We start from the raw sequence: 27,299 nt of genomic DNA on the forward strand, positions 1-27,299 counted from the left end.
TGTGACTTTGTGTAATATCTCAACCAGCTGCACAACACAGTCCAGTCATCTCCACACTCACCTTCACAATGTTAGTTGGCACATATGACACAAACTGATCATATGCTGTAGGGGGTTTATTTTCGTTTGCTCACATAAACTGAGCACGCTCAGTTTGTGTGGACTCACAAGTCAATGCTTAGATTTCCAAAGTGTGGTGCATTCTTTAACATTCACATAACAAACATGCTACCATGCCAAAATAACCAAAAGCTATTAGCCTGAACCACCATTAAAGGCACCGGAGAGGACTGGGATTCATTCCCAGAGCTTTTCGTCAATTCTCTCTGCACACTCCCTCCTTCCTTCACCTCCTCCCCACAGATAACTACAGTTCCCCAGAGAGGCCTGTGGAGGGCGCTGCTGTACTCACCAGCTCATCATCATGTATAACGCTGACTCTCTCTGCACTGTAAACCACTTCCTTTACATCCAGAGACTCATCAATCACCTGACAACACAGACAGGGGAGCCCAGGTTACACTCACCACAATGAGTGTGAGAATGTGTGTGTTAGAGACAGAGAGAGACAGAAAGAGAGAGAGCGAGAGAGGGAATGGATGTACAACAAAATTAAGTTTAAGGATTATCTGTGTGTGGCTGATGATACACTTGGAGTTGTCTGTCTGTAGAAAGTGGAAGGAGAGAGGGAGGGGTTTTGCACGCATCAACATAGTTAGCGTTCTGGTAGCGCCTCATTTCTGAGAGCTCTATTTAAAGGAGACGAAGCGCTGCGAGTGGAAGTGGCTGTGTTCAGGCAGCAGAGACAAAACCTCCTGCTTGTAGAGACAGAGCAGTCCCCAGTCAGGATCCCATCATAAAATAATCCTGAGCGACACTTTAGCCCTCAGCGGCATTTGGAATTTTTAAACCTCGGACTGCTCTGTCCAAGAAGACCACCATGCTAGCATGCGTACATTCAAGAGTTTGCATGTCTGCAATTCATACGCACGCAAACAAATGCAGTTTTTGGGTTAGAGTGTGAAAAGCAGATCGCATTCAACAGCCGGAGTGTCATTAGTAACTCCACGGCCGGGTGTGGGGAGAAAAGAAAAGAAGCATGCATGTCTGCTGATCCAACTGTGACATTGATCAGAGACCACAGAGACACAGAAATAGCCCAGTAAGTGACAGCTGTAGCTATGACAACGCAGTTACTGGTAAATCAGACTCGTTAAGAGCTGAACTTAAGGGGCGCTTTGTGAAAGCATCTGTGTGTCTTCAGCAACAGAAACTGCAGCGATAAACCTGAAGGCAAATGTCTCTTTTTGCATATTTAAGAGGACAGAATTCAGGAGCGGCTGTCCTGCTGTGTTCAAGCTTTCACAAAGCCGCCCTTAGTTCAGGCCCTGAGTGCGGCAGGAATGCTCTGCGACGGAGGCTGAGATTCCCTCTTACCGTGTTCCCGTTGATCTTGGTTTTGCTGTTAATAATTCTCTCCTCGGCACCTATCAGTCCGTCTACTCCCGACATGGCAGAGCCTGCGGGAGGAGAAGCAGCACAGTCAACAACAGCAGGACAGGGGTGGGTGCATTAATGGGGACGGCCGCACGTCGCCGTCAGGCTCTCGCCGTGCACCCGTGACAACAAAGCTCTTTCTTCCATTCAGCAGGGCGACCGATGCTTGCCAGCGTGACAATAGCTTTACTTTTCTCCACACATCTTTCCTTTGACGTCATAACAGATGGTCATTTTTTAATCAAAGGTACCAGAAATTGGGCCATGATGTCATAAATGTGTCCTAGACTGATGATTTATGAACAGGCCAGAGGATCTATTAATAAACCCACATGAATAACTCAACAGGGAACCGTAGCGAGGCAGCGGGGCCACAGTCCTGAACAATGGACCTGTCTGATAGCTCTGGCTCTTATTGTCCACTTCTAGCTCAGTGCAATTGCTGATGTAAGTTGATTGAAATGCTGGACAGTAGCCCAGGCATCACGAGCAGTGACGTCAACACGGTTGAATAAAAAGGACTTTATATTGATTCCATATCTATAATTGTTGTACAAACTATCAATTATAATTTTTTTTAACTGTATGCCATTTCTGCAGATAGATACTTTATTTATACTGTATTTATTTCCAAGAAACCCCCTAAAACCAAGATGGATGGATAAAACTGGTAATAACTGTGCTAGAGTCAGAACGGAGCAGGTTTATGTAGATTATCAACACAGCAACCAAACAGCCTGAAGAGCTCACCATCAAAAGTAGAAAAGGGGGAGCAAAACAGTAGATGGGAGATGAAGAGTAGGGGAGAGAAACGAGATGCAACAAAGGCACCAACCTTTTTTGAAGGCACGCGGGGAGTCTGATAGATCGCCTTGGTGTTAGGAATGAGCAACGAAAAAAGAAATAAAACAGAAAAAGGGAAGGAAGAGAGAAGAGAGAACTTAAGTGAGGAGAGAAATAGACAGGATTAACAAGCTGCGTTAACTAGAATTCAAAAGAGACCAGAAAGGAAGAGACATGACCAAACTTAAAAAGGCAGCCATTTCAGACGTGGCTCTTTCTAAGTCCTCTGCTGTGTTAGCATGTAAATGAGATGTTCCTCGGGGTTTTGCTCATGAAAATGTTCCATCCATCACTTTTTCCCCCCCTTTCCTTAAGGATTCAGTTTTCTGTTTGGCATCAGTGAAAAGCGTTCAGCTGCAGTTCAGTACCAAAGCCTGAGGCATCCTGCCTGCCTGGCTGCTGCAGGCTCGGCCACGAGGGAGACACGGATTAATTTGAACCCGTGGATCCGCAGCACATCTGCATTCGCACTAAAAAGTACTGAAAACCTCTTGAACTTTTTTTTTTCTTCTGCAACTGTTTTGTCACACTTTATCCCTCAAATCGTTCGTAGAGGCTTCTCCTCTCAACGGCGGACAGTGAGGATGCTGTTGGTGACTCTCACCCTCTGGCTCTGAGTGGGAGCCCACTGAGGCGACCTGGAACGGCCGGTAGGGTTTGCCCTCGGACACGGAGACCTCCACGCTCTCCTCTGACGACACGGTGATGTCTGGCTGGGATTCAGAGATGGAGGCCAGGAACTGGTCCATGTCCGTTTTCTGCTCCTGGAGAAGCTCGTCTGGGGCGAGAAACACAAATTGCCACCCAGTCAGTTAGTCTGGCACGTGGCCGCAAGGTGGAAAGTGAGAATTTCAATTACCGGGAACAGCCAGAGCATCTGTTCCCATTTCTGCTAACAACCAATTAGTATATTTCTGTGAGCTATTTTCTCTGTAAATCTACACATCTCCCAACAGGATAGTGCATGCTGAAAGCTGTGACCCAGTTCTGTCACCGCACCACTCCACTTTAATCTGTGCTGCTCCGTGCAGCACGGTTTCTTTAAACAAGCCGGAGCAAACAAAAGAACATTATTGCGATGAGCGGTGTCTGTCTCGCCTTGTGCTACTGGAGATGAATACCGGGGGTTCTGAAATAGTTTCCCGATGAAGAGAGCAGAGAAACACGAATTCATGGGGAGAAAATGATCCCAGTCGCTGTCTGGGTTCCATCTCTGCTTTCATTTCAAGTTCAAGGCACCTTGAGTTTTCTGACAGACTCACCAATTTCATCCTGGATCTCATCGGCCACATAGGGAACTTTGTAGAGCAGAGACAGGCTCTGGTTCATCCTCTCCTCGATCACACGCAGGTGGGTCATCACCTGAAGAGAGAGGTAAAGAAAGGGCCACAGATCTTTTTTTAGCGCTCAATCACAAGGCTGCACAACACGGCTGTATTCCACTTTATTAAGGCTCGTGTGTTTTTTCTTCGTGAAGCTGACATAATAAACAAGATGAATGCATTCCTGGTAAAACCCAATAGAAATTCAGACACAAAACTCGAGTCTTTGCGCGGATTCTTCCTCCTCCCATCATACATTGTGAGAATTACTGTTGGTTTAATTCATATATATTCAAAAAGGTATTGGAAACATTTAAACAGTAATGTTTTTCTAGTACAATGTGTGTTTTCTAGTGATTTTCAGTGATAAAGGAGCAGTGTTGAAGGCTGTTTTCATGCAAAAATGTGAATACATTTCAGCCCATTTCTACTTATTCACGCACAAAAAAAATGTAGCATTCTAAGAATGTGTTCAAATTCTCTGCATGCGAGTCGGTGCTAACTAAGGAGATGCCAATGTGGGCAGAATATGAAAAGCTACCTGCCACTGACAAATCTGATCAGTTCTTGGCATTTGGATGTTTATTTCCTCCTGTGAAGTCCGCTGAAGTAATGCAGCATCTGGTTGCAGTGCCTCATAATCACCGACAGATGGCAACAATGCACCTTTAGCTTTAAAGCCTATCTGGAGCCCTGCTGTTGACAAATAACCCTCACAACGAAGATTACATTCTAGAGTCTTAGAGTGGAGATTTTGATGCATTAGACAACCTCTCCTATGCTTAGCATGGGTGCTTATTGCCTTACAAATAAATCAAGCACACTGGGCATGTTTTTAAGTTAAATATAAAACAAATAAAGAGCAGAAAATATATTTAAGCTCGCTGCAATTTTTCTGGGAGACAAGATACTGGCTATTAGGCAGCAAAGACGTGCACCCATATCATCTAATTAATGTATGCATCCAGCTTGTCCTCTTTCTCATTATTGACTGATTACCAAAAATGATGTAGAAGGGTACTGGAACATGCAGACAAGCACAATTAAGAGGCAAATTGTCAGCCGAATCCCTCTGCCATGACTTCTACTTCCTACACTTAAATGGGGCAGAGCAGAATGAGACACCACCATCTGTCTGAGCAGGATAGGGAGTGGTTTAGCATCGACTGTAGTGACACAATATGTGTTCACTGCCTAAAGGAGCCCAGGAGACACCAAACCGAACCATAGAGACTTATTATAATACACAGAGGATTTATTATGAGCAGATGAACCAAGTGAGGATTGGGATTCTAAAAACTGACCTGTGACTTCATCTGAGCAGCCTTCTCGGGATCCACAGCCAGGACGTGCTGGTAGTGGCGGATGGTGTGTTGGCGGTCCTTATTCTCAGCACGCACGTACCTTCTCAGGGCCTGCAGGATGCGATGGGGCTGAAGGAGACAGCATGCCCATACTGTCACAACATTTCTGTCTTTTAACACAAGTCTCGTGACAGCAATTATACAATGAAGCTAAACCGTCTAAAATTATTTTATGCTGGGGACATTTCACTGTTTTTGGACGGAAGCCCAACACCAAGCAGGTAAAAATGTTATCAGCACCTTGTGACACAGAGACAAAGTGTGCGCTGCCAAAAGGAGCAGGGAAATATTAGATAAGAGGCATTAAATAAATGACACAGGGATTATTACTGGAGCTTCTAACGTAACCGAGTTATTGCTCAAGCAGGAAATCTTTGTCTCTGTGATGAGATGAGATTTGGCAGAAGACACTGTCAGCTTAAGGCGCAGTAGGAGGCACGGCTCTCCGTATCCTCGTAAACCCGCTTGTGTTCACACATTTAGCGGGGATGAAACATTCAGACAGGTCAGGACAAAAAGATGCCCTTGTCTGGGAATTTACCCTGGGAGGGTCTGCCTGCAGGGCAGCAAGGTAATTCTCCAGCGCCAGTCGGCGGCGGTCGTTCAGCATGGCTTCCACCCGGGCCAAGTGGGTCTCCACCAACTGCTGCTTCTCGCTGGCCGTTTCTTCCTCCAGAGATTCCACCATGGCCTGGAAGTGCTGTAAACAAAAATCACACTCAATAATGTATACCTTCCTGAACAGAAGATGGGGGGGGGGGACTTCTCTGTCAGACTGTCCTAATTTAGTCTTAGTGTTTTAAAGATAGGGCAGCCAGGGAAAAGAGATCTTAAATGGCACAGGGAACATGGGACAGTAAAAGTTACGTCTCACGCAAACACAGGAACAAAGGGAACGCTCACACAGGTCGAGGATCGGTGTCTTACTTGGATCAGAGTCTGCCTCTCAGCCTTTGGAAGGTTCTTAGCCTGACGATCAGCTTCTTCCCACTCTTTTCTTACCTACAGACGACCGGAAATCAGGATAAAAAGCCTTTGATTTCACTGATAAGAGGCACTTAAAATACAGGTTTATTCTTTTTCCACTTCTTTCTGGTGCTGAATTCAGATGCAGAATCTTTTGTTTTCTAATGCTTGAAATTTGAAAGGATGGCAAATGGCAGACTGATCAGCATGAGGACAACCCTAAAAGGCTTCTTCAAGGCAGGACAAAACACATCCTCACCCTCTCCATGCGACTGCGGTGCCTGATCTCCAGCTGCTCCTTGGCCCTTTGGAAGCGACTGTGCTCCTTGTCGTCGGCGGGGGTCTCGAAGTAAATGTCAACATCGTCGGTGGGCTGGGGAGTCAGCAGGGTGACTGCCAATATTTGAACACATATGGTGAGTGATGTCGGCTAAAAACAACAGCTGGATCAAGAAATTCCAAAGCAGAACACAGCGTGCTGCTGCACAAAGGACCCAAAAGGACTCTTCACATTTCTGTTCCACTTCTGATAAATTTAAACCCATCCGACAGTCCTTCTTTTCTAGTTTGTTTCATCTTCCCGTCGGCTTTCTGCTGACACGTCTGTTTGACGTCCGGGTCATCCAGAGCCAAAGGACTCTCGGCTTCACGAGGTCCCCTTGCTGACTGGAGACGTCAAAAACATCATCTCAACCTCCAAAGAGGAGGCGCGGGGTTAAAAGTAAGCAAAAGTCCCTTGTAAGCCCTTTACTGCTTCATCTTCTAAAGGTCATGAATTGCATTAGAAAAGGCTGTGATGTCATTTTCTAACTCTACTGATAAAACAAAGAATCTATTTGACAGGTTACAGATCATTACCCAGAAAACAGGCTGCCTCTAGACTTGATTTTTATCTATTTTTGCAACCTTAAGGTGCACTTAAAAATCTAAAATTTTCTCCAAAATGGACGGGGCACCTTATAATGTGGTGCGCCTTATGTGTGCAACGACTTCCAAGATCTGTAAATGCTTTTCGGCTTTCGCAAAAGCCATTTGGGATTCATTTCGTTCATTTCTGATACAGAAGATGACGTACATGAGTAAATTGCTAACGTACACGTGTTAAGCTAGCGTACCGGTATGTTTCACCATGCTGGCGAAATAGCACCCGTAACTGAGACTGCGCCTTTTAATACGGTACCCCTTATGGTTGCGAAACTACGGTAGTTCGACTGTCAATGGATATATTTGGATTTTAAACACAAGATTGTAGCAATTAGCTCCAGGAAAAACCAACCCCCATCAACTCATTAATGAGACGCAGCAGAGAGAATTTAAACACATCAGGGAAGAAACAATAGGCGATGAGCGACAGGTAACAGGCGTTCAGCTTCCACCTGAGTGACAGACTTCATGGCAGAAGTTTGTCCAATGTGGCCCTCTGTCATGTGACACTTACTCAGGCGCTTGCACACAGCCATGCAGTACTCCTCCGAGTCGAAATTGTTGCGGTTGCCGGCGCAGCCGCCGTAGATGAAGCGCACGCATTTCTTCTGGTCCACATCGAAGTGCCAACGGGGCATGGAGGCGCGGCAGGGGCCCGTCTCAGGCTCCAGGGTGCACACCTCTGTGAGGGGACAGCATGCTACATCATCAGGCCGCTAACGCTGATCACAAACACAACGTGATAACTGCAGGATTGACCTGCTACATCCACTTAAACACCCTTCTGAAGCACGATGAACTGGAGTTATCAGCAGCTTGTCAAAGAAAGAGCAGGGTGATGTATTGTTACTGTGCTCTGATAAAGCAGCAGAGGGCACATCTGCCATTAGCTCAAGGAAAAAGCACTTGTTACTGCACAAGCTTATCTAATTACTGGCTTCAGGAGTTAAAAAGGTTTGATAATATTTGAGTGGTAGGCAAAGTGCCACTAAAGAAGAAAAGCAAAGGTAGCAGCGAGACGATCATAACCTTTCAGTTCCTGCAGAGTCTTGTCCTCTTGGCTCTCTGGCATTTTGTTCTCTTTTTTGTCATCCTCGTCCCCCTTTACTGCCTCCTCATCCTCGTAGACATAGTGGTACTCCTCCTCATCTTCCTCCTCCTCATCATCTTTGTAGTCATCCGCTGAATCTTCCTTTGCTGTGGGCTGCTCCTCAGCTGGTGTCTCACTGTGGAGGTGGGGGGGGTGGGGGGTGATGAGTTAAGGGAGGACTAATTCATCTGGGTGGACGATGGTGCCTGTCCTCCTCAGAAGAGGAAACAAACAGACTTTTTTTTTTGCCTTCACCTGGTTTCCTCCTCCATCAGATCGGCCTCGTCGATCTCCTCGTCCTCCATTTCCTCATCCTCGTCATCCTCTTGGGAGGGTGGGGGCGCGGGGGAGTTGTTGCCGGCGTGAGTGGAGGGGCAGCAGACGTATTCTGTGCCGTGGAACTTGTCAATGCCGCAGGGGAGCAGCATGCCATAGCTGTGCAGCACCATGGTGCTTTTGGAACAAGCCTGTCAGCACAGAAAGTGTCAGTTTTACTCCGTGAAACATTACAAAGCGAAGAAATTGCTCATTTTTAAACAGCCGTGAACACATGAATGGTGTGTAGAGACTCCAGCTCTTCATTAAACGTTACGTCTTCAGTATGTTTATATGGAAGAGAGGAGGCTTTGTTTTGGTGAGTTCCTCCTCCTCGTGCTGCTCTGGTCAAAGCGGTTCCTAAAGATGAGCTGTGGGACTGCCCGGGGGGGGATTAGCTGCATTGCAGTCATAACACTAATCTGATTAGGAGCTGAGACATGAGGATTCCCTGTCAGGCTGTGATCAGAGAGCCTCGGAGACCCGCAGAGACACGGGGAAAGGTATTATCGAAGAGAGAGCAAAGATCAGAAAGTAATGCAAGGGTGACCAGGATTATTAGGTTTAAAATTTGTTTGATTAACTGTGTAATAGTTTGGGGGGAGTTCTTCCCGAAGGCTCTGCAGGGAGGCTGTCTCAAGCTTTAAGCTAATCCTTTTCCATACCTCTTTGGCAACACCATGCCACTGCTGATGGCTAACACACAGGTCCATACGCTCCTTGTGGAAGAACTTGCACTTCTCTGGCACCAGAAGAACGTCGCTCACAAATTCCCCCACTGCAAAAACCAAACACAGACATGCAAACTGTCAGCATTGTGCACCAATTCTAAATATACTGCTGCCCCTAGTGAGGAAGGGGGGGGGGGAGGAATGGACGGATTAACAGAATAATTCACAGTGGCCTTCTCCGTTAGATTTCCATTACAGAAATGGCACCTGACAGCTGAACATCTGTCCCTGCACCTAAAGCCAGGAGTGGATACATCCCCTCTCTTGCATCCATAACCGCTAACTTAAAATGGCAGCGGAGAGAATCACTTTTCACAGTCTTTATAAGTACTCTGGAATCCTTCGGCAAGTCAATTAGCTTGAAAAGGCCTTTGAAAGATGTTTAATTCATAGACAAATCTGACAGCAGAAAGATACGCAGTTATGAAAAAGCACAATGTGATAAATATGAAATGTTTTGGCATAAAAACTGTTTTGCAATCATATCTTGCAGGGAAGATTACAAAAGACTGGCTGTTGCCTGGCGGTAAAGGTAGATGAACAGAAGGTTTGGGGCAAAGTCCAGCTGAGGAAGGGTGCACTAAGAAGGCAAACATGAAGGTCTAGTGGTGCCAGCACGCTGGCTGGGCTCTGTCCTGTAACTGTTCATTTAGTGGTTTTCGAAGCCCTCGTCCTGAGGCAGCGACACTGGAGCACGTCAAGAAGGAGGCGAGGCAGTTAAAAAAAAAAAAAAAAAAAAGCAGTGTTTTGGAAAATGAGAGGGTAGGAGAGGAAGACGAGACAGCTGGAAATAGCTGACGACCCAGCAGCTGCTTCTCATCTCCACCCAGGAGGTACAGTAGAGCCCCCTCAGCCACCAAGACCCCCTGCTTCTCTGGTTTGTGTGAGGAAAGTAACTGAACACCAAAGTACAGGGATATAGTTTGAATGAAAAGCGAATATATTTTGTTTTGGACACCAGCTGAGAGGAAGATTCCACTTCTTACACTGTTTAAATGTCTGGTCTGCTTCATGAAAAGGGCATCTGCCTCACTTCCTGTACTGGCAAGACAGCTCGACTCCCAGCAGAGCGGATGCTGACTGATTCATCCTTCAACGCTCACTTCTATCACATTTACACTCCACTGCTCTGCTGAGAGGTGCAGGAGGTTTCAAATGTACCCTCGAAGTATTCACTGCGAGGTGTGATGCAAGGTGGAGTTTGGAGAGCAGCGCTGTGTGTGAGTGTGTGGGCATATATTCCCCTCCCCCTGTGAACGGCGTTCCAACTGCCTTATTCATCCGCCTTTTCTTACTTTTCCTGTTAAGTATGTCAGATAACCTGGATCACACCCGCTGATTGTACCCAGACAGTGGAAGGAAGACACGTGCAACCAATAGAACAGAAATGTTCAGCACTGAGAGGAGGTGAAGAAAATCATAAGGAATAATTCATCCATCATGCTGTGCTATATGCTTTATTCATATAGAGAAAATATTGGTGTCTGGCATTAATTCTGTCAGGTTACATTCATTAATTCCTGGTTGGCTGTGTTGTACCCTGTTACATTTGCATCATATTTGGACCCTACATGATATCATTTGACTGCGTGACTAAAACCCGGATGTAAATTGTGATTAAACATTTGCATGCACGTCCAACATTTAAACTCATGCAAAGAGTATTAACGTTGGTGTTATCGGTGCCCAACCATTCCATAAAGCTGCAAAATATCACATTTTAGGATTACTTCTTCCTGTTTCTCAAACCATGAGTGGAAAGAGGTGTGTGGCTCTGAAACAGGCATGAGTGTTATTGACTGAAATATCCACAAGACTGATTAAATCAGGATTTGTCACTGGGTGCCTCGCCCTCTCCTAAATAAACACGCCGAGTCAACAGGAAAGGCGAAGGCACTTCTGATGATTGCAATAAGTCTTTTAATTCCATGTTAATTCATCAACTTTCTCTTTTTTCTTTAAAAAAAGCCTTATAATCATTGTTTATTCAGGAATAAAAGAATACAGGATTCTTTAATCGTATTCTTTTTTTCCACTGGATTATTTTTTCTAAAAACATTCTCACACAAAGTCCTCAGTAAACACTGCCCAGCATGCATTTGCCAATGATTAATCTGCAAAAACAAAATCCCAAAAATGAATTTGCTAAAATAATCACCTGCTTTTTGACAAAGGCATCACTGTGGAGGGGATTAGAGTGCCTTGGAACCAAAATCACATTTGCTGGCATACTTTGGCGTCAGAGGCCTCGCGAATCCCCTCAGAAATGTTCCCCTATTATTCTGAGGGAGCGAATATAAGGTAGAATACTGGGAGGAATTTCCTCATACATATTCTGCGCTGGTGAAAAATTCAAACACTACAGGTTGACTCGTGGTGGGACTGACAAATAACCTGCAGACGTATGCAGAGGCATGCTGGGGCTTGTAGCATATGATCACAGCCTCCAATTAAGCTCTTATCACGCTCCATTACATAATTGCACACAAACGCTTTCAATAACCTCCTCCTTGCCAACACCTTGTGTTTATCTGGCCTCCATCTGTCGCCCCCCCCGGTTCTCTCGCATCAGACACCTTTCCAAAGCCAGAAGGCCTGCTCTCATAATCTGATGGGGCTCCAAATCTTGGGCGCTGGTGACACGTGTGAGGACAAGCGATGAAGACCCGTAATGATATTAGAAGTGGTTACAGTGAGATGCTTCTAATTAAAATCCTGTGGTGGAATCATTTTGAGGTATAAAAATACAGCCCCTGACCGTGAAGGCAAGCACAGGAGAGTCTAGAGAAAGGGGCACACACTCATCTGTGGTCGTGTCTCAGTCCCTGTGTGGCCACTCCAGTCGTGGTTTTTGATGTACCATGAATTTTCTTAAAGGTTCCTTTGTGCATTTGCCAAAAATGCTCTTGAATGGTGGCTCATTTCACAGTCCAGCGGAACTGCTAATAGCTTTTCATCCCGGAAAGCAACTCAACTCAATCAGCACGAGTCGGCTGGACAGAGGAAGGGCGTCGGGAAGTGTTTGCCACAAATGTGATGAGGTTTCATTTCTGTATTCGTCGACAGCTTTTAATTGCTAATGACGGTGGACAAATCAGGGCTGCCATGAAAATTCGAAAAGTCGTATGCCCAAGTGTGACATCTCATCTCCAATGAGCCATGCTGGTCCATGAGGTCCCTCTGATCACCATCAATACATTAAAAGATCATTTTCTACAGAAATTCTTGAGCCTGATACTGGAGGTTTAGAGAAATGCTATTAATGGCAATAGCTGGTACATGTTAAATGACATTAAGATATTTAGACAATGGAAGATAAGGAAGTGCTTGTTTGGCAGTGGATGAGGCAGCTTTGCCGTTGGGGAGGTAGCTCATTCGCTCTGAGTGCTACTTTTCTCTGGTTCATCTGCAGTGTTAAGATGGCTCCATAACTGCCTGACCAATGCATTTGCCTAGAGTACAGCCACTCACTGATGATCTCGAGTCACATGGCTAATTATAGTGTATTATCAGTGGGGTGCAAAATTAACTCCACAGTGAGGATTCCGTTAGGAAAACTCGGCAGTTGTCACAGACGGATGGATAATAGTTCCAGAACGTGTAATCCTCAATGGCAGAGAGCACAGAAGCGTGTGGCTCAAACTATCTGGGACTCTGTTCGACATCTAAATCAACTGTGCTAATGCCGTGTCGCTGCCGCTGATCAGCGAACAAAGATGAGGTGGGGAGGGATGTGCGGGTTGAATGGTAAAAAGGGAAGTAATACTGCAATCCTCCCCAAGCTTCAAAAGCTGCACCCCTCAACTATCCAGTCTTAAAGACATTAGCCCGCCTGGATCTGCTCAGTCTGCAGCTCAAGGCCAGGATTAGTCAACTGAATCAAGGCTCCAATATCACTATGTCACCTCTGCCTGTGGCAAAGATGTATCATAATCTTTTCTTTTTTCCATCTACGGGCAGTATGAAGGACTGTGAAGAACCACTCTGAGCCCTCTAATTGGTTTCCCCGAGCCCTTGACCTATTTATTAATGTACAGGCTTACCTAAGCATTTATAAGGCACCACGATGTGGGCATGGCCTTTGCACGCCTTCTTCTTCTTGCACCAGTTTTCAATACGAATTTGCTGGTCGGCTTCGACCACGTTTGTGATTTGGAACTCAGGATACATCTGTTGGAAGATAAGGAAGCAGAGAATGCATATTAAAGAAGTGTGTCTGAGTGTGTGTGCGCGCGTGTGTGTGTGCAGCGAGCATGACGCTTTGATGCACATTTTATATTCTCCTGATCGCATCAGCCATGAATGAGCGTGGAGATTTTTCTCTTTTCCCACATGCCATCAAAATGTCATCAATAAATACAACGAAGGCTTTAAGGGGGGGGGGCTGCTGAAAATTTTAAGAATAATTTCAGGAAAAAGGGAAGTGGGGAAAAGAAAAGCCCGACTCAAAACAAAAGGATGGGGAAATTAGGCTCATTAGAACAAGTAAGGCAACACTCTTTTTTCCTTCTCATACAATTATAATTAGCTCCATTTACTATCTATACATATCTATTAACTTTCCTGCATTATAAATGAGCATTGTAATGACTCACCTCCTGGCAATACTGCAGCACCCCCTCTTTGGTTCCTACACAGCTCTTGGTTCCGGATGGGTCGGGCTCCCAGCGGCCTGTCTGAATGTTAACGTGCATGTTGAGTTTCCCACAGAACATGGCCACCTGGGGCTCAGCTACAGCAAACCCTGTGCCGGCATTGGCTGCTAGTGCCTGCAAAAATGGAGAAGAGAACAAGGACGGCAATTAATGCAACCCCGAAAGCTGGAGAATAGCGGGGGCGACGGCCCGGCTCGTCTTTAAACTTTGTTAGACTTGAAAAGATGAAGAAGCCCGAGTGTGGACACATTACGCTGATTCAGCTAATTTACTGTGATGCAAAATTATACCCAAAGTGATGGTGCAAACGCCTGGCCGCTGCTGAATGCAATGCTGCAGTGCTGAAAAAACAGAGGGGCCGACTTCAAACACGAATCAAACGCACCTCAGGAAGTCTTTTCTAAGGTTGAACAGCTACGAGGTGACTGAATCTGAGGACAAGCTTTGTTTTGATGCCCATGATTGAAGGGATACAAAGAGAGAGCAGAGGGGTGTGGGGTGTGTGTGTGTGTGGGGGGGGGGGGGCACTGTGAGAGTCTGTCAGCTCTCACAAACCAGGACATCCCTCATAAGAGCAGAGTTTTGATCGCTTATGCCTCCCGTGACTATAAACAGGATGGATAATTTATTCAAGGTGCCCTGACAGCTTGCCGCAAAAAGCAACATATATGGGATGGTGATACCAAGGATTCAAAGATATATTTAGAAATATCCTGCGAGTTCCCTGTTTTTGTACCTCCCATCCCTCGGAACATCAGAGGAAATCTGATATCTTTTGTCCCCGCTGTCCTTCCTGTCATCATTCCTGAACCAGGCAGCTCATCCTTCAGCAAACAGGCTGCAGAACATGGAGTGCCATTGAGCCTCATCGCGTTTAAAAAAATAAAACCCAAAAAATAATTTACCAACTATTTGAGTCCAGGAGAATTGCAGCGTGGCAAACTGGAAAGACTCAATGAGACGATGTGGCTCTGTATGCAAAACCATCACTAAACACACACCAGGGAGCCTCCAGACAGGAAGTGGAATGGAACTGATCCCCACTTGATTGTCATAATGTCATCAAGCCGAGTAAACAGGCTTCAACCCAGGAGGGAGATTGAGGGAATGAGCACGGCCTCAAATGTCTGACTGTTTGCCGTGTTCTGAGCCTGCGAGCAGAGACCCCCATGAGGAAACGGCTGAAAGGAAAACTTTAGTAACAGCATGTTAAAGGCTAAGCTCTGCCTCCAATTCTGCGTCCGCTGCCAGGCTGATAATAGGCTGGGAGCTGTGCAAAGCGAGGACAATACAAGTGGCACGTAATCAGCAGTCAGCTGTAAAGTTTGATGGGCTGCAGAGATCCCCAGGGCTGAATCCGCACACGCACACGCACACACACACACACACACACACACACACACTCGTACTTTTAGAGCCAAAATATACAGGCTGAACTGTTTTGGTCTCATGGGCAGAAATGTTCAGATTCAACCTCTTCCTGCGTCTCTACAGCTTTTTTCTGCTCCACTCTTTCTTCACCGTAGGTTTGTTTGCCCTCCTGCCTCTCGCTCCTTTGTGAGGCTGGCCCAGGGGTGAACGCCAACTGTGGTGGGGAGGAAATGGAGGATGTAGAGAGGCATATTTGAGATCGCAGGAGGCAAAGCCTGACTACTCTGACCACTCTGTGGCTGCCGAGAATCGAGCGCCGGGTCTGCCTCATCGCCTTTCTGACTTCACTTTAATGACAAATTCTCTTTTAACCACGACGGTGGAGGTGTTTTATACCTCTGCAGTGCAGTAATGCGCCAGCAGTAGAGGAGATCTGACCAAACACAGACGGTTTCAGCCACGTCTCGGCACCAATGCCTCATCCTCACAGATTAGCGGCCTCAGGAAATCAGGCTATTCAATGTTTAAGTCTCTTTTGCCATTTGGCAACAAAAACAGTGACAAAAATTCAGAGAAACCACACAGAAAGAAGAGAAGATTCAGACCGGAGCCGAATTTCTGCGGAAGCCAGTTGGGGCCTCGTTAATCTGGTTTCCAAATGTGATTTATCTGAACTCCTCCCACTGTCGGTAACTCGATTCCACAGTTTATCGTGTCAGTACATGAAGTGAGAGGAAGGAGCCCAGATTAAAGAGTGCAAAACCCACACCTAGAAACCAAACAACCCTGATCCCTTTTTACTGTCAGGCAATGTTCTAGAATTGAGGCCTGGGTGCAGCCACCATTGAAAAAAGGAAATAAAGATGCACAAACAGCCATGGGGTAATTCACCTGACATACGGTGTGTATCAGCCGTGACTCACTGTTATATGGCGTTTAAGCATGAACGCCTGCTGCCACGTTGAAGCGACTAATTAACAAGAGGTGGTGGAAGTTTGCAAAAGGGAACCGCTTTGACACAGATGGCGTTTTAAAGGTGAAAACAGGGAATGTGATTGGCTTATATCCTGATCCAACAAGTTATTAATAACTGAAGACAGATGGGGAAGAGAATGGCGTGAGGTGCCTGAACACAGGAGAGACAGGCCTGCCACAACAGATGCTTGTCAAATTCTGTGTGGGCCGAGGATCATTTAACTCATTTTCACGCTAGCCTGCAAACACACATGGGTCTGTTATTGCTTTTTTCCACTCCACAACACACACACACACACATACACACACACGCAAACACACACCCTGACATAGCTGTCCATTAAGATTTTATTTTGTTATATTTTGGGAATTGAAGGACCAGGAAGAGTTTGCATGTGTGTGAGATTTTCCATGTGCTATTTCATAACATGCTTGTCTTTGCTTGTTACACAAAACCTGGCATGGAACAGGCAAGCTCCAATAAAATGTGTGTGTGAGTGAAGGAAAGAGAGCGAGAGAGAGAGAGAGAGAGCGAGAGAGAGAGAGAGAGCATGCTCGGGTCAACTTAAGAGCACGATCAGCAGTCTGTAATCTCAGGAGGAGACACACACCACGCGCCTTCAAGTTTAAAACAACTGCACACAGAGTTCCTCCCATGAAAGACCCCCGATAAACAAGTTAGACTATATGACCTTCCAAATTTCATGTCTGCTAACTGCCTGTGTTGCATATAAAAATAGTTCCAACCGCCACTGGTCCAGAAACTTTAAAGGGGCCAGTGAGCTCGGCAACTCGTCTAATTTTGGCCCGGTGAAGGCGTCGTCACAGTCCTGCCTTTTTAAAAAGCAGCAGTTGGTTCCCAGAAAGCTTCGCGTCCATGTGACTCTGCACAGTAACGCTCAACATTGCTAATCCACCTAATCCTTCCCTGTGGCCACCAAACACTTTAACAAGATGGACAGTAATGAGAAGGCCACACACACACACACACACACACACACACACGCACGCAAGCACGCACACACACACGTGTGGAAATTACAAAAAGGGATGTTTACTGGTTTCATTGATTATCTTTTAATTTCCTGCAATGAGAAGTGTGAAGTGAATATAATTTTATTAAGCAGCCTATTCATGCTTAATGTTCTTTTAATGTGTTTTAGTGGATTTTTTTTAATGATTAAGTTTCCCTGTGGAGTATAGTCACGGTTTTCATTATTTTCCTTGAAAAAAACACAAGCTAATTCAAGAGCTATGCAGAAGTACTGTTGCTGTAGCTTTTTTGTTTTTCTTTTTACAAATATTCTTTGTTCAACACTATAACAATATAATAAAACATTGCATTCTTCTATTATAGATGACAGTACCAGCTGATAATACTGCTATTTGAGGTATTTTGGTTCATTCTGGTTTATTCTAGCATGCAGGAAGTTGCCAACATAGATCTAGGTTGCTAAGCTACAGCAGCGCTAAGGTCTGAAACACGTCGGCATGATGGAGAAAGAAAGGTTCAGCAATGCCACCAAAACCAGTGGAGCATTTTCAGCCACAATGAGACATAGGTGACATTTCCCAACTGACCAAACACCCTTGCTTCCACTCTCCAAAGCAGAAACAGAACAATATAAAAACGGAAGATGTCACATTATTGGGCTCTGAACCAGAGGACAATCCCTCAATTCAATGCAAATTAGGAAAAAGGGAAGTCCAGGAAGGGAGAGAGGGATCCTGCCAGGTTCAAAGGCATTTAAGTGAAATGCTCAGTGAAATGGATTTATTAGCAAGCCTGAGCAAGTTCCTTGTGTTCCAATCTGGTCCCTGGACAGGACCAGGCAGGAAAGGAGAGTCTGCTGCCATCCTGTTCCGTCACATGAGAGCAGAAAAACACAGCACACCTTACTCCCACGGCAGAGCCCAATGAGTCGGACATGACGTGCCAGTACCAGTCTGGTTAAGGCGGTAAGCCGAGTTATGATCCTTTCTGCAAAATGTGTGCTTGATTAAACATGCCCGTGATAACGTGACCCTGTGAATGCCTGGTTATATTCTGTCTTAAACGGGAAGGAACGAAGAAAGGAAGAAAGGAAGGAAGGAAGAAAGGAAGGAAGGATGTTCTGTCTGGGTGAATGAGTTTGCATTTCTTGTTAAAAAGAGGAGTGTTTCTCCTCTAAGGGGTGATGGGGGATGGATGGAGCGGTTCTGTATTAACTACAAAATAAACTGCACCCAACAATGATTCACTAGTGTTAATGATCTATACGTCACACCCATTATTGAGCTGTGACTTGATTCCGTTAGCGCCGCTGTGCTCGCTAGAGGGGAGGAACGACAGCAAGATGTGTTCATAATGAAGGTCCAGCCAGCAAATGTGCAGCAGCGCTCTGGTTTGTTGGATAACAGTTGTCCTGAGTTGCACATGCCTGCGTCTGTGTGTCGGGGGGAGTCAGCATGGCCTCCTTCCAGTTTACAGCCAACGGACAAGAATGACGACTTGTTCAAATGGCCCATCACTATGGAAACCCTTTACAAAAGCATCCCAGCTATTCACACAGAAGAGGGAAAAGGCAGAGGGAGAGACAGACAGACTGGAGAGGACGGAAAAGAAAGGCCTGGAGATAAACAGTCAGAAGCTCTCAGCCACAGAGAAGGATGATGGGAGGGAGGGAAAAAGAGGAGGACTTGGAAAAGAAGAGACTGGCATATGAAACACTGATGGCTGCACGAGAAGAACGGTGGACAGCATAAAAGCTGCTCTGTCTCGACAACAGCGTGCAACAAATAATCAACATGCAGCATCGCATCAGCAGCTCAAAGTTCCCTATAGGACAATTAAAAGAGTCAGTACTCAGTCCCCTGTGTCAGTTCCAAGCTTCCGTAGCAGTGAGTCATGACTTAAGTATTCAGCAACTCTGATATTTATCTGAAACACAGAAACCCATCAAAGTCTCTAATCCATCAGGTTCTCTGATGCAGGGCTGAGTCACGCAGCGGGAGCCTGGTTAGTGGGCTTTCAGTTGCTCAACGTTCTGGGTCAAAGTCTGAAAATCAATCTCTTGGAGAAGAAGCTTGTAGCACCAGCTCCCTGTTCATTTAGAAGAGTGTTGAGTCCCACTCGCTGTAGCCCCGGGGCTCCTTCATATCAAGATCTCATGTTTATTCTGTACAGGTTTAAAGCAGCAAATCAAATGGAGTTGACTCTGCCTTGTAGGTATGTCTGTAAGAGAATCAGAGAAAACCACTTATCTTGTGACATTTTCATTCAAGAGAAGGTGCCTCTGGGTCATTTATGACAAAAAAAGCTCAGGTCGGTCGTCAGTAGGGTCTTTTTTTGCCAACTTGGCATTTGAATACACTCACGAGGCCGTATTGTTGGGCTGAAGTGGTGCTATCCTTATAAAACCATTCATGTGAAGAGCTTTGAGTGGTGTTCAAGGTGAAATATATTTTGAAATAATAAAAAGGGAGCCATACGTAAAAAGGCCATTTATTCCGCCTGAAATTACTGATTTAAAGTGTGCAGTGGGCCACGCTGGGCTGTCATTGAGAGTTTGGTTCCTCTCATGTGGCCAAATACGTGTTACTTTAGTTAAAAGACAGGCTGAGAGTTCAAATAGTTTCAAAGCATAACCAGCATGGTCATGTCTGAAGCTTGGCCGGTCAGTATTGCTGCTCTCTGGGTCCAGAGTTAATAGGTAAAGACTTCTCATAAATTCCTTCGGAGACAAACTGGAGCACTCATTAACTCCTGTAAAGTGCAACCGAGACGTTAGAATGTAGGCCGACCTCACCAAAGGGCAGCCAGGGCCGGGAACAATCGTCCACTGGTGCTGACGGACAGAAAAGATTCTCTCTGACACCTCATGCAAAGATCTTCACTTCAACTCTTCAGTTCACTGTTGGGTACTTTCTCTGACAGCCAGTCTTCCCGATTCTGAGCGCTCTCAGTGTTTTTAACTCAGCTGAGCAGACTTGCGCAGACACACATGGCTGCTGCTCGGAGGCCACTTTCAGAAACACGTGCAGCATCCGTTACGGCCAGCATCGGGATGCCTGCTACACTTGTGCTCCATTCTTCTTCTACTCAGAGGACAGGGGCTTCCAGTGAAGCGGGGAGAGTAGGAGCATGAGGCCAATTGCCCCTCCTGGCTCCTCCTGACACAGATTTCGGGCAGCACAGTCCTCCCTGGATTATTAGTCCTCTTGCGGAATTTATCCCCATCAATCACAACACTGCATTTAATTGTCCCTCCATATCAGATTAAACAGACTGAGTTTTAGCTGACTGAGGGGGGAGGAAATGGGGGAGTCAAATTGTTTCGATCCAGCGTTGGCTAGTGCAGTATACGTTGTCAAATTTAGGAAGAGACATGTCAGATGAGAGCACAGGCCGGAGTACAGCATCCTCGTTAGTCCAATCACTGTCACGGGAAGTTGGGAAGAGCCAAACAACCGGAGAAGCGTGTGTGTGTGTGTGTGGGGGGGGGGGGGGGGGGGGGGGGGGGGGGGGGGGGGACCAGAAGTTTGGATTATTATTACAGTAAAACAGAAAGGGTTTGATCTTGTTTTGCTGCCTATTTGCTGGGAGTTATGAACTGGAGATATGATGGGCCGAGCAAATGTCTGGTGTCTTTGATAATTGGAAAGTTATTTTGTCACATCCCAATGAAGCATTGAGGGAAGTGTTCATGCACTTTAATCCCACAAACCAGAGAGTTCCGGAGATGAGCTGACATGAAAACAGTAGATGAAATCATCTGTGGAAATGATCTGTGATGAGGGCTGAGGAACATACTAGCACATGAAATTGGCCTGTTGTGTTTGTTTTTCAGGGGAAAATAGAATGCACATTAAAGTCTGAGAGACGCTGAATATGTTGTGGCAATATTGAGTTAATTACCCAGAACTGTTCTGTTGCTAAGTTACGCAGGTGTATTATTGCATAAACATGGGGGCTGGAGTGTAATAAGTGTTTATTGCATGGAAAAGATAATGAATTTCTGTTTTATATTAATGACTCGGGGACCATGATGTCTTCGCTGCAACCCCACGGCCCAAACATTGGAGCTCGCCCGGCGCTCCTGCAGAGCCGCTGTCATGACGGTCAGTCGTTCTCCCCCTTCTGCCCACTAACAGCCCCCTGCATCAACAACCCCCTCGATCCCGCATCCCTTTTAATCCCTGCACACTCTGGGAAACTCTTTATGCTCCCAGTTCCTCTGACGTCGACCACACCTGGTGCATTTTCCTCGCCACCTGTTTCTCCCTCCCTCTCTCAATCCCGCTCTGGCTGGTGACCCTCTCACTCCTCTCTATCTGGGCTTACATCCACGTGACCGTGAGCGGATTACACTCCTGACATCACTCAGCCAGATGTTGATGACAAAAATAGACGGAACGTCAAACCCCCACATAGTCACATAATGCTTTTTGCAAAACCCCCAAAAAGTGATGGTAGATTCTTTAGTTAGAAATAAATATTCTTTTCTGCACCAGAGATTGATTTAGTTTCCCTTTTTCGGCTTACACTGTTCACGCTCTTCACGCTGGCGACGCTCTCAGTAATTTGGACTATTGACATTCGCTGGGTCACTCGTGAGAGGATTACAGTTCATTGGGGAATTTCCCCGACCCCTGCACTGAATCGACTGTCTTTCTTATCTTCACTTGATATTTGCTTCCATTTTCCATTCTTCCTCCTGCAGCAGCAGAGTGCAGATCAAATAGCAGATAAGTCACCCGCTGTAACATCCACATTAGCCTGATTAAATTGGCTGATGGCTGCCATTTATTAAAAGCCTCTCTGCACTGAGCATCCATCCAGCCTGTGTGTGCTGATGGACATGAACATGATATGTATGACAGTCACTGTGGAGGAATGCTTCCATCACATAGAAAACATTTTGAGAAGCGAGAGCTGACTGGGAAAATGTGTGCGGTGGGCTCGGCTCTGGCACCGACCGCACGGCACATTTGGAGCTGAAGTGATTGTTAGACGGGGCTTGTTTTGAACCCCCCTTGTCTGTGTTTTTCAGTGGGCTGCTTTATGCGGATGCTGACTCTTTCCCCACTTTGTATTGCACGCTCAGCAATTTAAAAGGAGGAGGATTAAACACTGGCACGTGCCTCTGCTCTGTGGAGGAGCAGAGTGGTTTAATCTCTCCGAGGACAAGGGGATTTAGGAAAAAATGACCTGTGCTCACTTCACTTTGCTTCTTTTCCACACTCAACGTTTGCTAAAAAAATATTGTTGCAACCCTCCTCTCCTCATTCTTTCTGTCACCCCCACCTCTGCTTCTTCAGTTTTCTGCTAACTGACTTTAGCATGCAGCACCATGCAGGTGAAGGACGCAGACGGGCAGGCAGACAGGCGCTTCAATAAAGGAACGATAACCTCAGCAAGGCCACCAGCACTGAGACATCAACGACATCTCGCTCAGCTGCCTCGACTCTGTTGGTTAATGGCTGTGTAATTGTTGAGCAGGGAATGCAGGAAATGGGAAAGCGAGAGGGAAACAGCCGTAAGGGGAGGGGAGAGAGAGGACACTGTGGCACAGTAAGAAGTAGGAAATAAAATATCCAATTTTTCTGCACGTGTGTAGTGAGGTGCTGACAAGAGTGGGACCGCTGTGTCTATATCATGTGGGACTGCAGGGGGGCTCAGCGGGAGCTGACATTGCAGGCGAGGGAAAGCCATTTCAAGGACAACATGGAAATATCACATTCGGGCTTCACATGACAGCTATGAGTTGTGTTGAGGGTGTGCAGGAGCCAAAGATGGGCTTGCGAAACGCAGGCCAAGGAATGAGATCAAGGACAAAAGTGATGTTTCCAACAGACCTGACAGCATGAAAGAGTAGGAAGGCTCCTGTGTGAGGAATGTTAACCAGAGAGGCGGTGACATGACGCGAGTTGGCATGGCTGCAGGTGTATCACTTTAATGCCATCACTAATTTTAACATGCCCAGACTCCCAATAAGAGCTCATTAATCAGGAAAAACACCTAGCATCCTTCTGCAATATATGAAGAGAGGTTTGTTTTTATTTTGGTCATTAGCCTGTTTTAACCTTTTATTGTAAAGATGTAATGTATGTTTTTTTCTTTAATGTAACGCATTAAACATATTAAATAAATATTAAATCCTCAACCTTTAGGTTTTGGTTACAGTAAAAACTTTTACACCGACACAGTGGTGGTGAAACAGCAGCTAAGTCTGATTCCAGCCTCACCAGGTCTCCCACGGCCACCCAGGTTGATTTGAAATGAATCTGCGCTCTGACCTCAGAGGTGTAGGTTCCTGTATCACCCCTGCAGACTCAAAACATCAATCTAGTGACGGCCCACAGGACACAAGATTAGCCTGCTATGCTCTGGGCCAAATTCTACCAAGTGACATTTGTAACATAGATGTGTTTAGCTGTCACTGAGTCCTCAGGAGGGTGAGTGTTTTCAATCATCTATCCTACGATGCAACATCAATCAGACACCTCTGTCCTGCAGAAACCTTTGCCCTGAACACTTCAGAACCCAAGTGAAGGCTTATTGGCAGCGGCGAGACAGACTGATGACTGAGCTGCCGTGTCCAGCTGTCGGCCTCAGGCACTGAAAATAATGGAGCAATGATGCTAAACGGGCTGCCAGTGCCGAGACACGACGACAGGACGTGATGATGAGCGACTGCAGCAGTCGAACGGAAGGTGGAGTCCGGTGAAGCTGCACAGAAGCCTCTATAATTAGCTGCAGGAGATCAAATGACTCTTAATGGGTTTGTCTGAAAACAGCAGACGAGTACAGATTTGCGCTTCCAGCTACAATCGTATCTCATCAAACTGATTCTCCAGAGTGCTTGATTGGTTTTTATCTCAGATCAAAATGGATGACGGGAGGTGCATGGCCGCAATGTTCAGGAGCTGCAGTTTTGTCGTGAAAAAGTCATTAAACGAAAGTGGGGTGGGCGTAAAAACACGCTTTAATAGGTTGCTTGAAGTAAGGATGGAATCTTCCTGGAAGGGTGTGTTCTGTCTGCATCCCCAGCTGAACATCCTACAGAGCTTCAGCCTGTCCTTGACTACCTCCTTGAGAAAGTGCTGTATCAGACCAGCTACCGGCTAACAGGGCCGTCATATAACCGAAGCACTGGCGTCTGCAGCAGCAGCACAGGCCTCTCCGTGGGGGTATATCGTTACATCGCGCCGCTTCTATCTCTTACCGCTTTGACATTTTCATTTCCCCCCGAACGTCTCCCGAGGAAAAAAAAGATAAAACATAAAAAAGACGATGCCCCGCACGCTTCCGTTCTTGGCTAGATGTTAATATGTTCATGACAGACAAGAGAGGAGAAGAAACCTCAGTAAGCAGGAAAGAGGGGGGCGGGAGCTAACACGCTCTGTTTTCGCCAGCAGCAAATGGACTATTTGTGCGGCGCTGCTCAACAACACAGAGCAGCATCGCATCCTGCCACTCATGCAGTGTAAAGTTCCTTAAGTCTTCACTGTAGAGGAGAACCACATCAGGCTAAACTTTTCATTGCTCTCAAAGTTAACGCAGAACAAAAAAAATTTAGCACTGCGGCAGCCCTCAAACCTGACACCACACAGAGACACAAACACATAAAAAGATGACTTCCAGGGAGTCGCCTGTGTATCAGGAGAAAACGGGAACATCAATGTGCAAAAGACACACAAACAGAAAGACACAGGCGGAGATAGACGCGCCCACACACACTCGCAGAGATGAATATACAACAACAAATAAACAAAGCTCAAAAGAATCGGCGCTGAAGTTAAGAAGAACTGGTCTGATGTGGATGCGGATGCTCGACGGGAGACGCGAAGGATTCAACTGAAGATGAGTTCAAATCCGAGTAAAGAAGAAAAACAGCCCCCGAGTAATTTATGCTCTTGTAAGTTTCTGGTGCGGTTGAACTTGCAAACAGTAGGAACGGTTTCTGGCACAGATAAACCGCCTCTTTGATTGTGCCTCCATTCTGTTTTACAGTGCGTGGAAGAAAAACACTGACAAATCTGTGCACGGGCCACGCGTGAGTCTGGGGAAAACAGCACCTGAGAGACACAGGGGGGTGCACATCTGGGCTATCTCCCACACCGACAGGGATTGAGAGGGGGACGCAGATGGGACCAACAGGCAGAGGTATGAGTCCATCAGAAGTCACAGATAGCAAAAGATATTTTATTCATAGGAAGAAAAATCTAACAGCGAGAGTGACTCAGTGAGCCGCAGGAACACACGCGAGTCACCCCAGCAGAGGGGTGACGGGGTTTAACCCTCCTCCAGTGACTGGCTTCTCAATTTAAATCAGGCTCTGCATTAAAAAATAATGTCCCTTCAGCACAATGTTTTTTGTCTGCTGGACTCACTCTCATGCTGCTATCAGAGGAGAGGAGCCACTCGCGGCACAATAGTGAGCGCCGTTTCACTCCGGGCTATGCATTCCTCGCCGAGCCCGCTCAGGTGTGGCGGCGTTCGCGCCGAGTGCATCTGCACAAGGGTGAGACTGTAATTTGGCCTGCGTGTGGCAGGAGGGCTGGACGCCAATTAAATGATGTGCAGCCATCGGTGTGCTAGCGGCAAGCTCAGTCACTGTGGCTAAATTCTTGGTGGAAGAAAACACTAAATATGTTATGAGCTGAAGTGTATGAAGACTCCAGCATGCAAACATGCATTCGCGTAATTTTGTGGTAAACAGAAACACACAAACATGAATTTACAGTTGTGTAAGAGGAGGGGGGGGATTCAGTTGAGATAATTGGAGGCTAGACTGGGAGCTAATGCTAAATTTGTGAGAACAAAGCTTGCCCCTTGGGACCTCTCTATATTTAAATCCTCCGGATGAGTTCATAGCGTGTGCATGTTTTGCTCCAGGAGACACGCAGGAAGAGCTCTTTGATGAGACTAGAGGACACGGGGTTACGTTTCAATCAATCACACATCTCTTTCTTCCATTATTCATGCATACACGTATGAATGTCACTGGGATTGCACACAGGTGACTCACTCGGTGCGGTGCCACTTTGTAGTCAAGGCTTGGAAATGAGTGTTGTCTGCAGGTGTGGGCGGGTGGGGGAGGGGGAGCGAGCAAGAGTATCGGTGGGAAGACTAGAGGAGGGTGAGCTCTGGGATTAGTACCTTTCCCTTTGCGCATCCATAAGCACCATGTGTTTCTTCCCCGTAAGAGGATTCAGGGGATGTAGGGGGGGGGCTATCCTAACAATTGAAAGCAAGGGTTTAGGTGCTAATCTACCAATCCAAGGGTGAGTGAGGCCGATCCTTGTCTGATGGTGCACACGCCATGGCCTTTAACTTGATTGACATGGCAAAGTGGGGAGGTCAAGAAAGCAGCCTTGACAGCTTAGACGCAAGAGAGGAAACACTCAGGGGGCTTTATGGATGCCACCAGCCACAAAGACGCGTTGAAAGATCAAATCAGATGACTGTTTTTTAAGTCTTGCCCAGGCGTGAAATGTCCATCTTTTCTTTTGCTTCTGCTCGGTATCTTGATCACCTCTGTATGGTTACAACAGCCTGGGCTTTCCCAGCTATTCAGAGCCACACAAAAGCCCCTCATAGGGATCCATTCAGCCCTGCAACCAGACAGCTCTACAGCACCCACCCTGACAATAACAGCCAGCCGAGGGCATTCATTCTCAGGCTATTGTGCACTAGAAACAGCCCCTATCCACAGCCAACACAAGTGAAAGTACACAGGACCTCCACATTAATATCGACACACACAAATCCTGCTTTTTGATTTCCCCTTCTTGATTTTCTCCTTATTTCTGGGTGGACACTTTTTATTTGACATCACTGACATTAGCAATAACAATTTTTCAGCATCCAGGAGAGCACCAACCGGACGATTGGCTGTTTAATTTCAGCATAGCAGAGCAAGAGAAGGGACACCGGATTCACAAAGTTTAAAACATGCGATGGTGCGTTCAATGACATGCAGGAACATATCTGTTAGAAGAAACTAAAGCTTTCATATGTAATAGTACAACGCTGCATTGGTGTGACTATAGCCTTCCTGAATAGTGTACACAGACTAGTGCCCCCTACTGGCATGGAGGCTTTGTTAATCTGCGGGAGTTTTAAGTGGATGTCTGCTCTTTGCGGCGTGGTTCAAAGCAAATTTTTCTGAGGAAGGATTTTCTCATTCAGTGCATTGATAATCTCTGCTTAACTCAGCAGAGAATAAAATGTACTGAAGGCAGCTGTCCTAGATATTCCC

The 27,299-nt window shown here is 46.2% G+C and overlaps 1 protein-coding gene across 4 annotated transcripts in view; it reads right to left on the reverse strand.

Moving 5' to 3' along the window:
- The window catches only part of aplp2 (amyloid beta (A4) precursor-like protein 2), a 30,513-nt gene that overhangs the window by 1,140 nt on the left and 2,074 nt on the right, over nt 1-27,299 (reverse strand). The window contains exons 2-16 of one of the 4 annotated variants that reach the window (XM_029843590.1): nt 13,648-13,821; nt 13,096-13,222; nt 8,987-9,099; nt 8,262-8,473; nt 7,946-8,142; nt 7,431-7,598; nt 6,252-6,385; nt 5,954-6,028; nt 5,568-5,726; nt 4,967-5,095; nt 3,603-3,702; nt 2,945-3,118; nt 2,333-2,368; nt 1,438-1,520; nt 413-490 (exon numbers count right to left, since the gene is read on the reverse strand). In XM_029843590.1, the coding sequence (XP_029699450.1) occupies nt 413-490; nt 1,438-1,520; nt 2,333-2,368; nt 2,945-3,118; nt 3,603-3,702; nt 4,967-5,095; nt 5,568-5,726; nt 5,954-6,028; nt 6,252-6,385; nt 7,431-7,598; nt 7,946-8,142; nt 8,262-8,473; nt 8,987-9,099; nt 13,096-13,222; nt 13,648-13,821 (1,959 nt within the window). The remainder of the gene's footprint in view (nt 1-412; nt 491-1,437; nt 1,521-2,332; nt 2,369-2,944; nt 3,119-3,602; nt 3,703-4,966; nt 5,096-5,567; nt 5,727-5,953; nt 6,029-6,251; nt 6,386-7,430; nt 7,599-7,945; nt 8,143-8,261; nt 8,474-8,986; nt 9,100-13,095; nt 13,223-13,647; nt 13,822-27,299) is intronic. The other 3 variants (XM_029843591.1, XM_011608614.2, XM_029843592.1) reach the window with 3 other exon arrangements.

The sequence above is a fragment of the Takifugu rubripes genome, chromosome 11, assembly GCF_901000725.2.
Source record: "Takifugu rubripes chromosome 11, fTakRub1.2, whole genome shotgun sequence".
NCBI classification, from domain to species: Eukaryota; Metazoa; Chordata; class Actinopteri; order Tetraodontiformes; family Tetraodontidae; genus Takifugu; species Takifugu rubripes.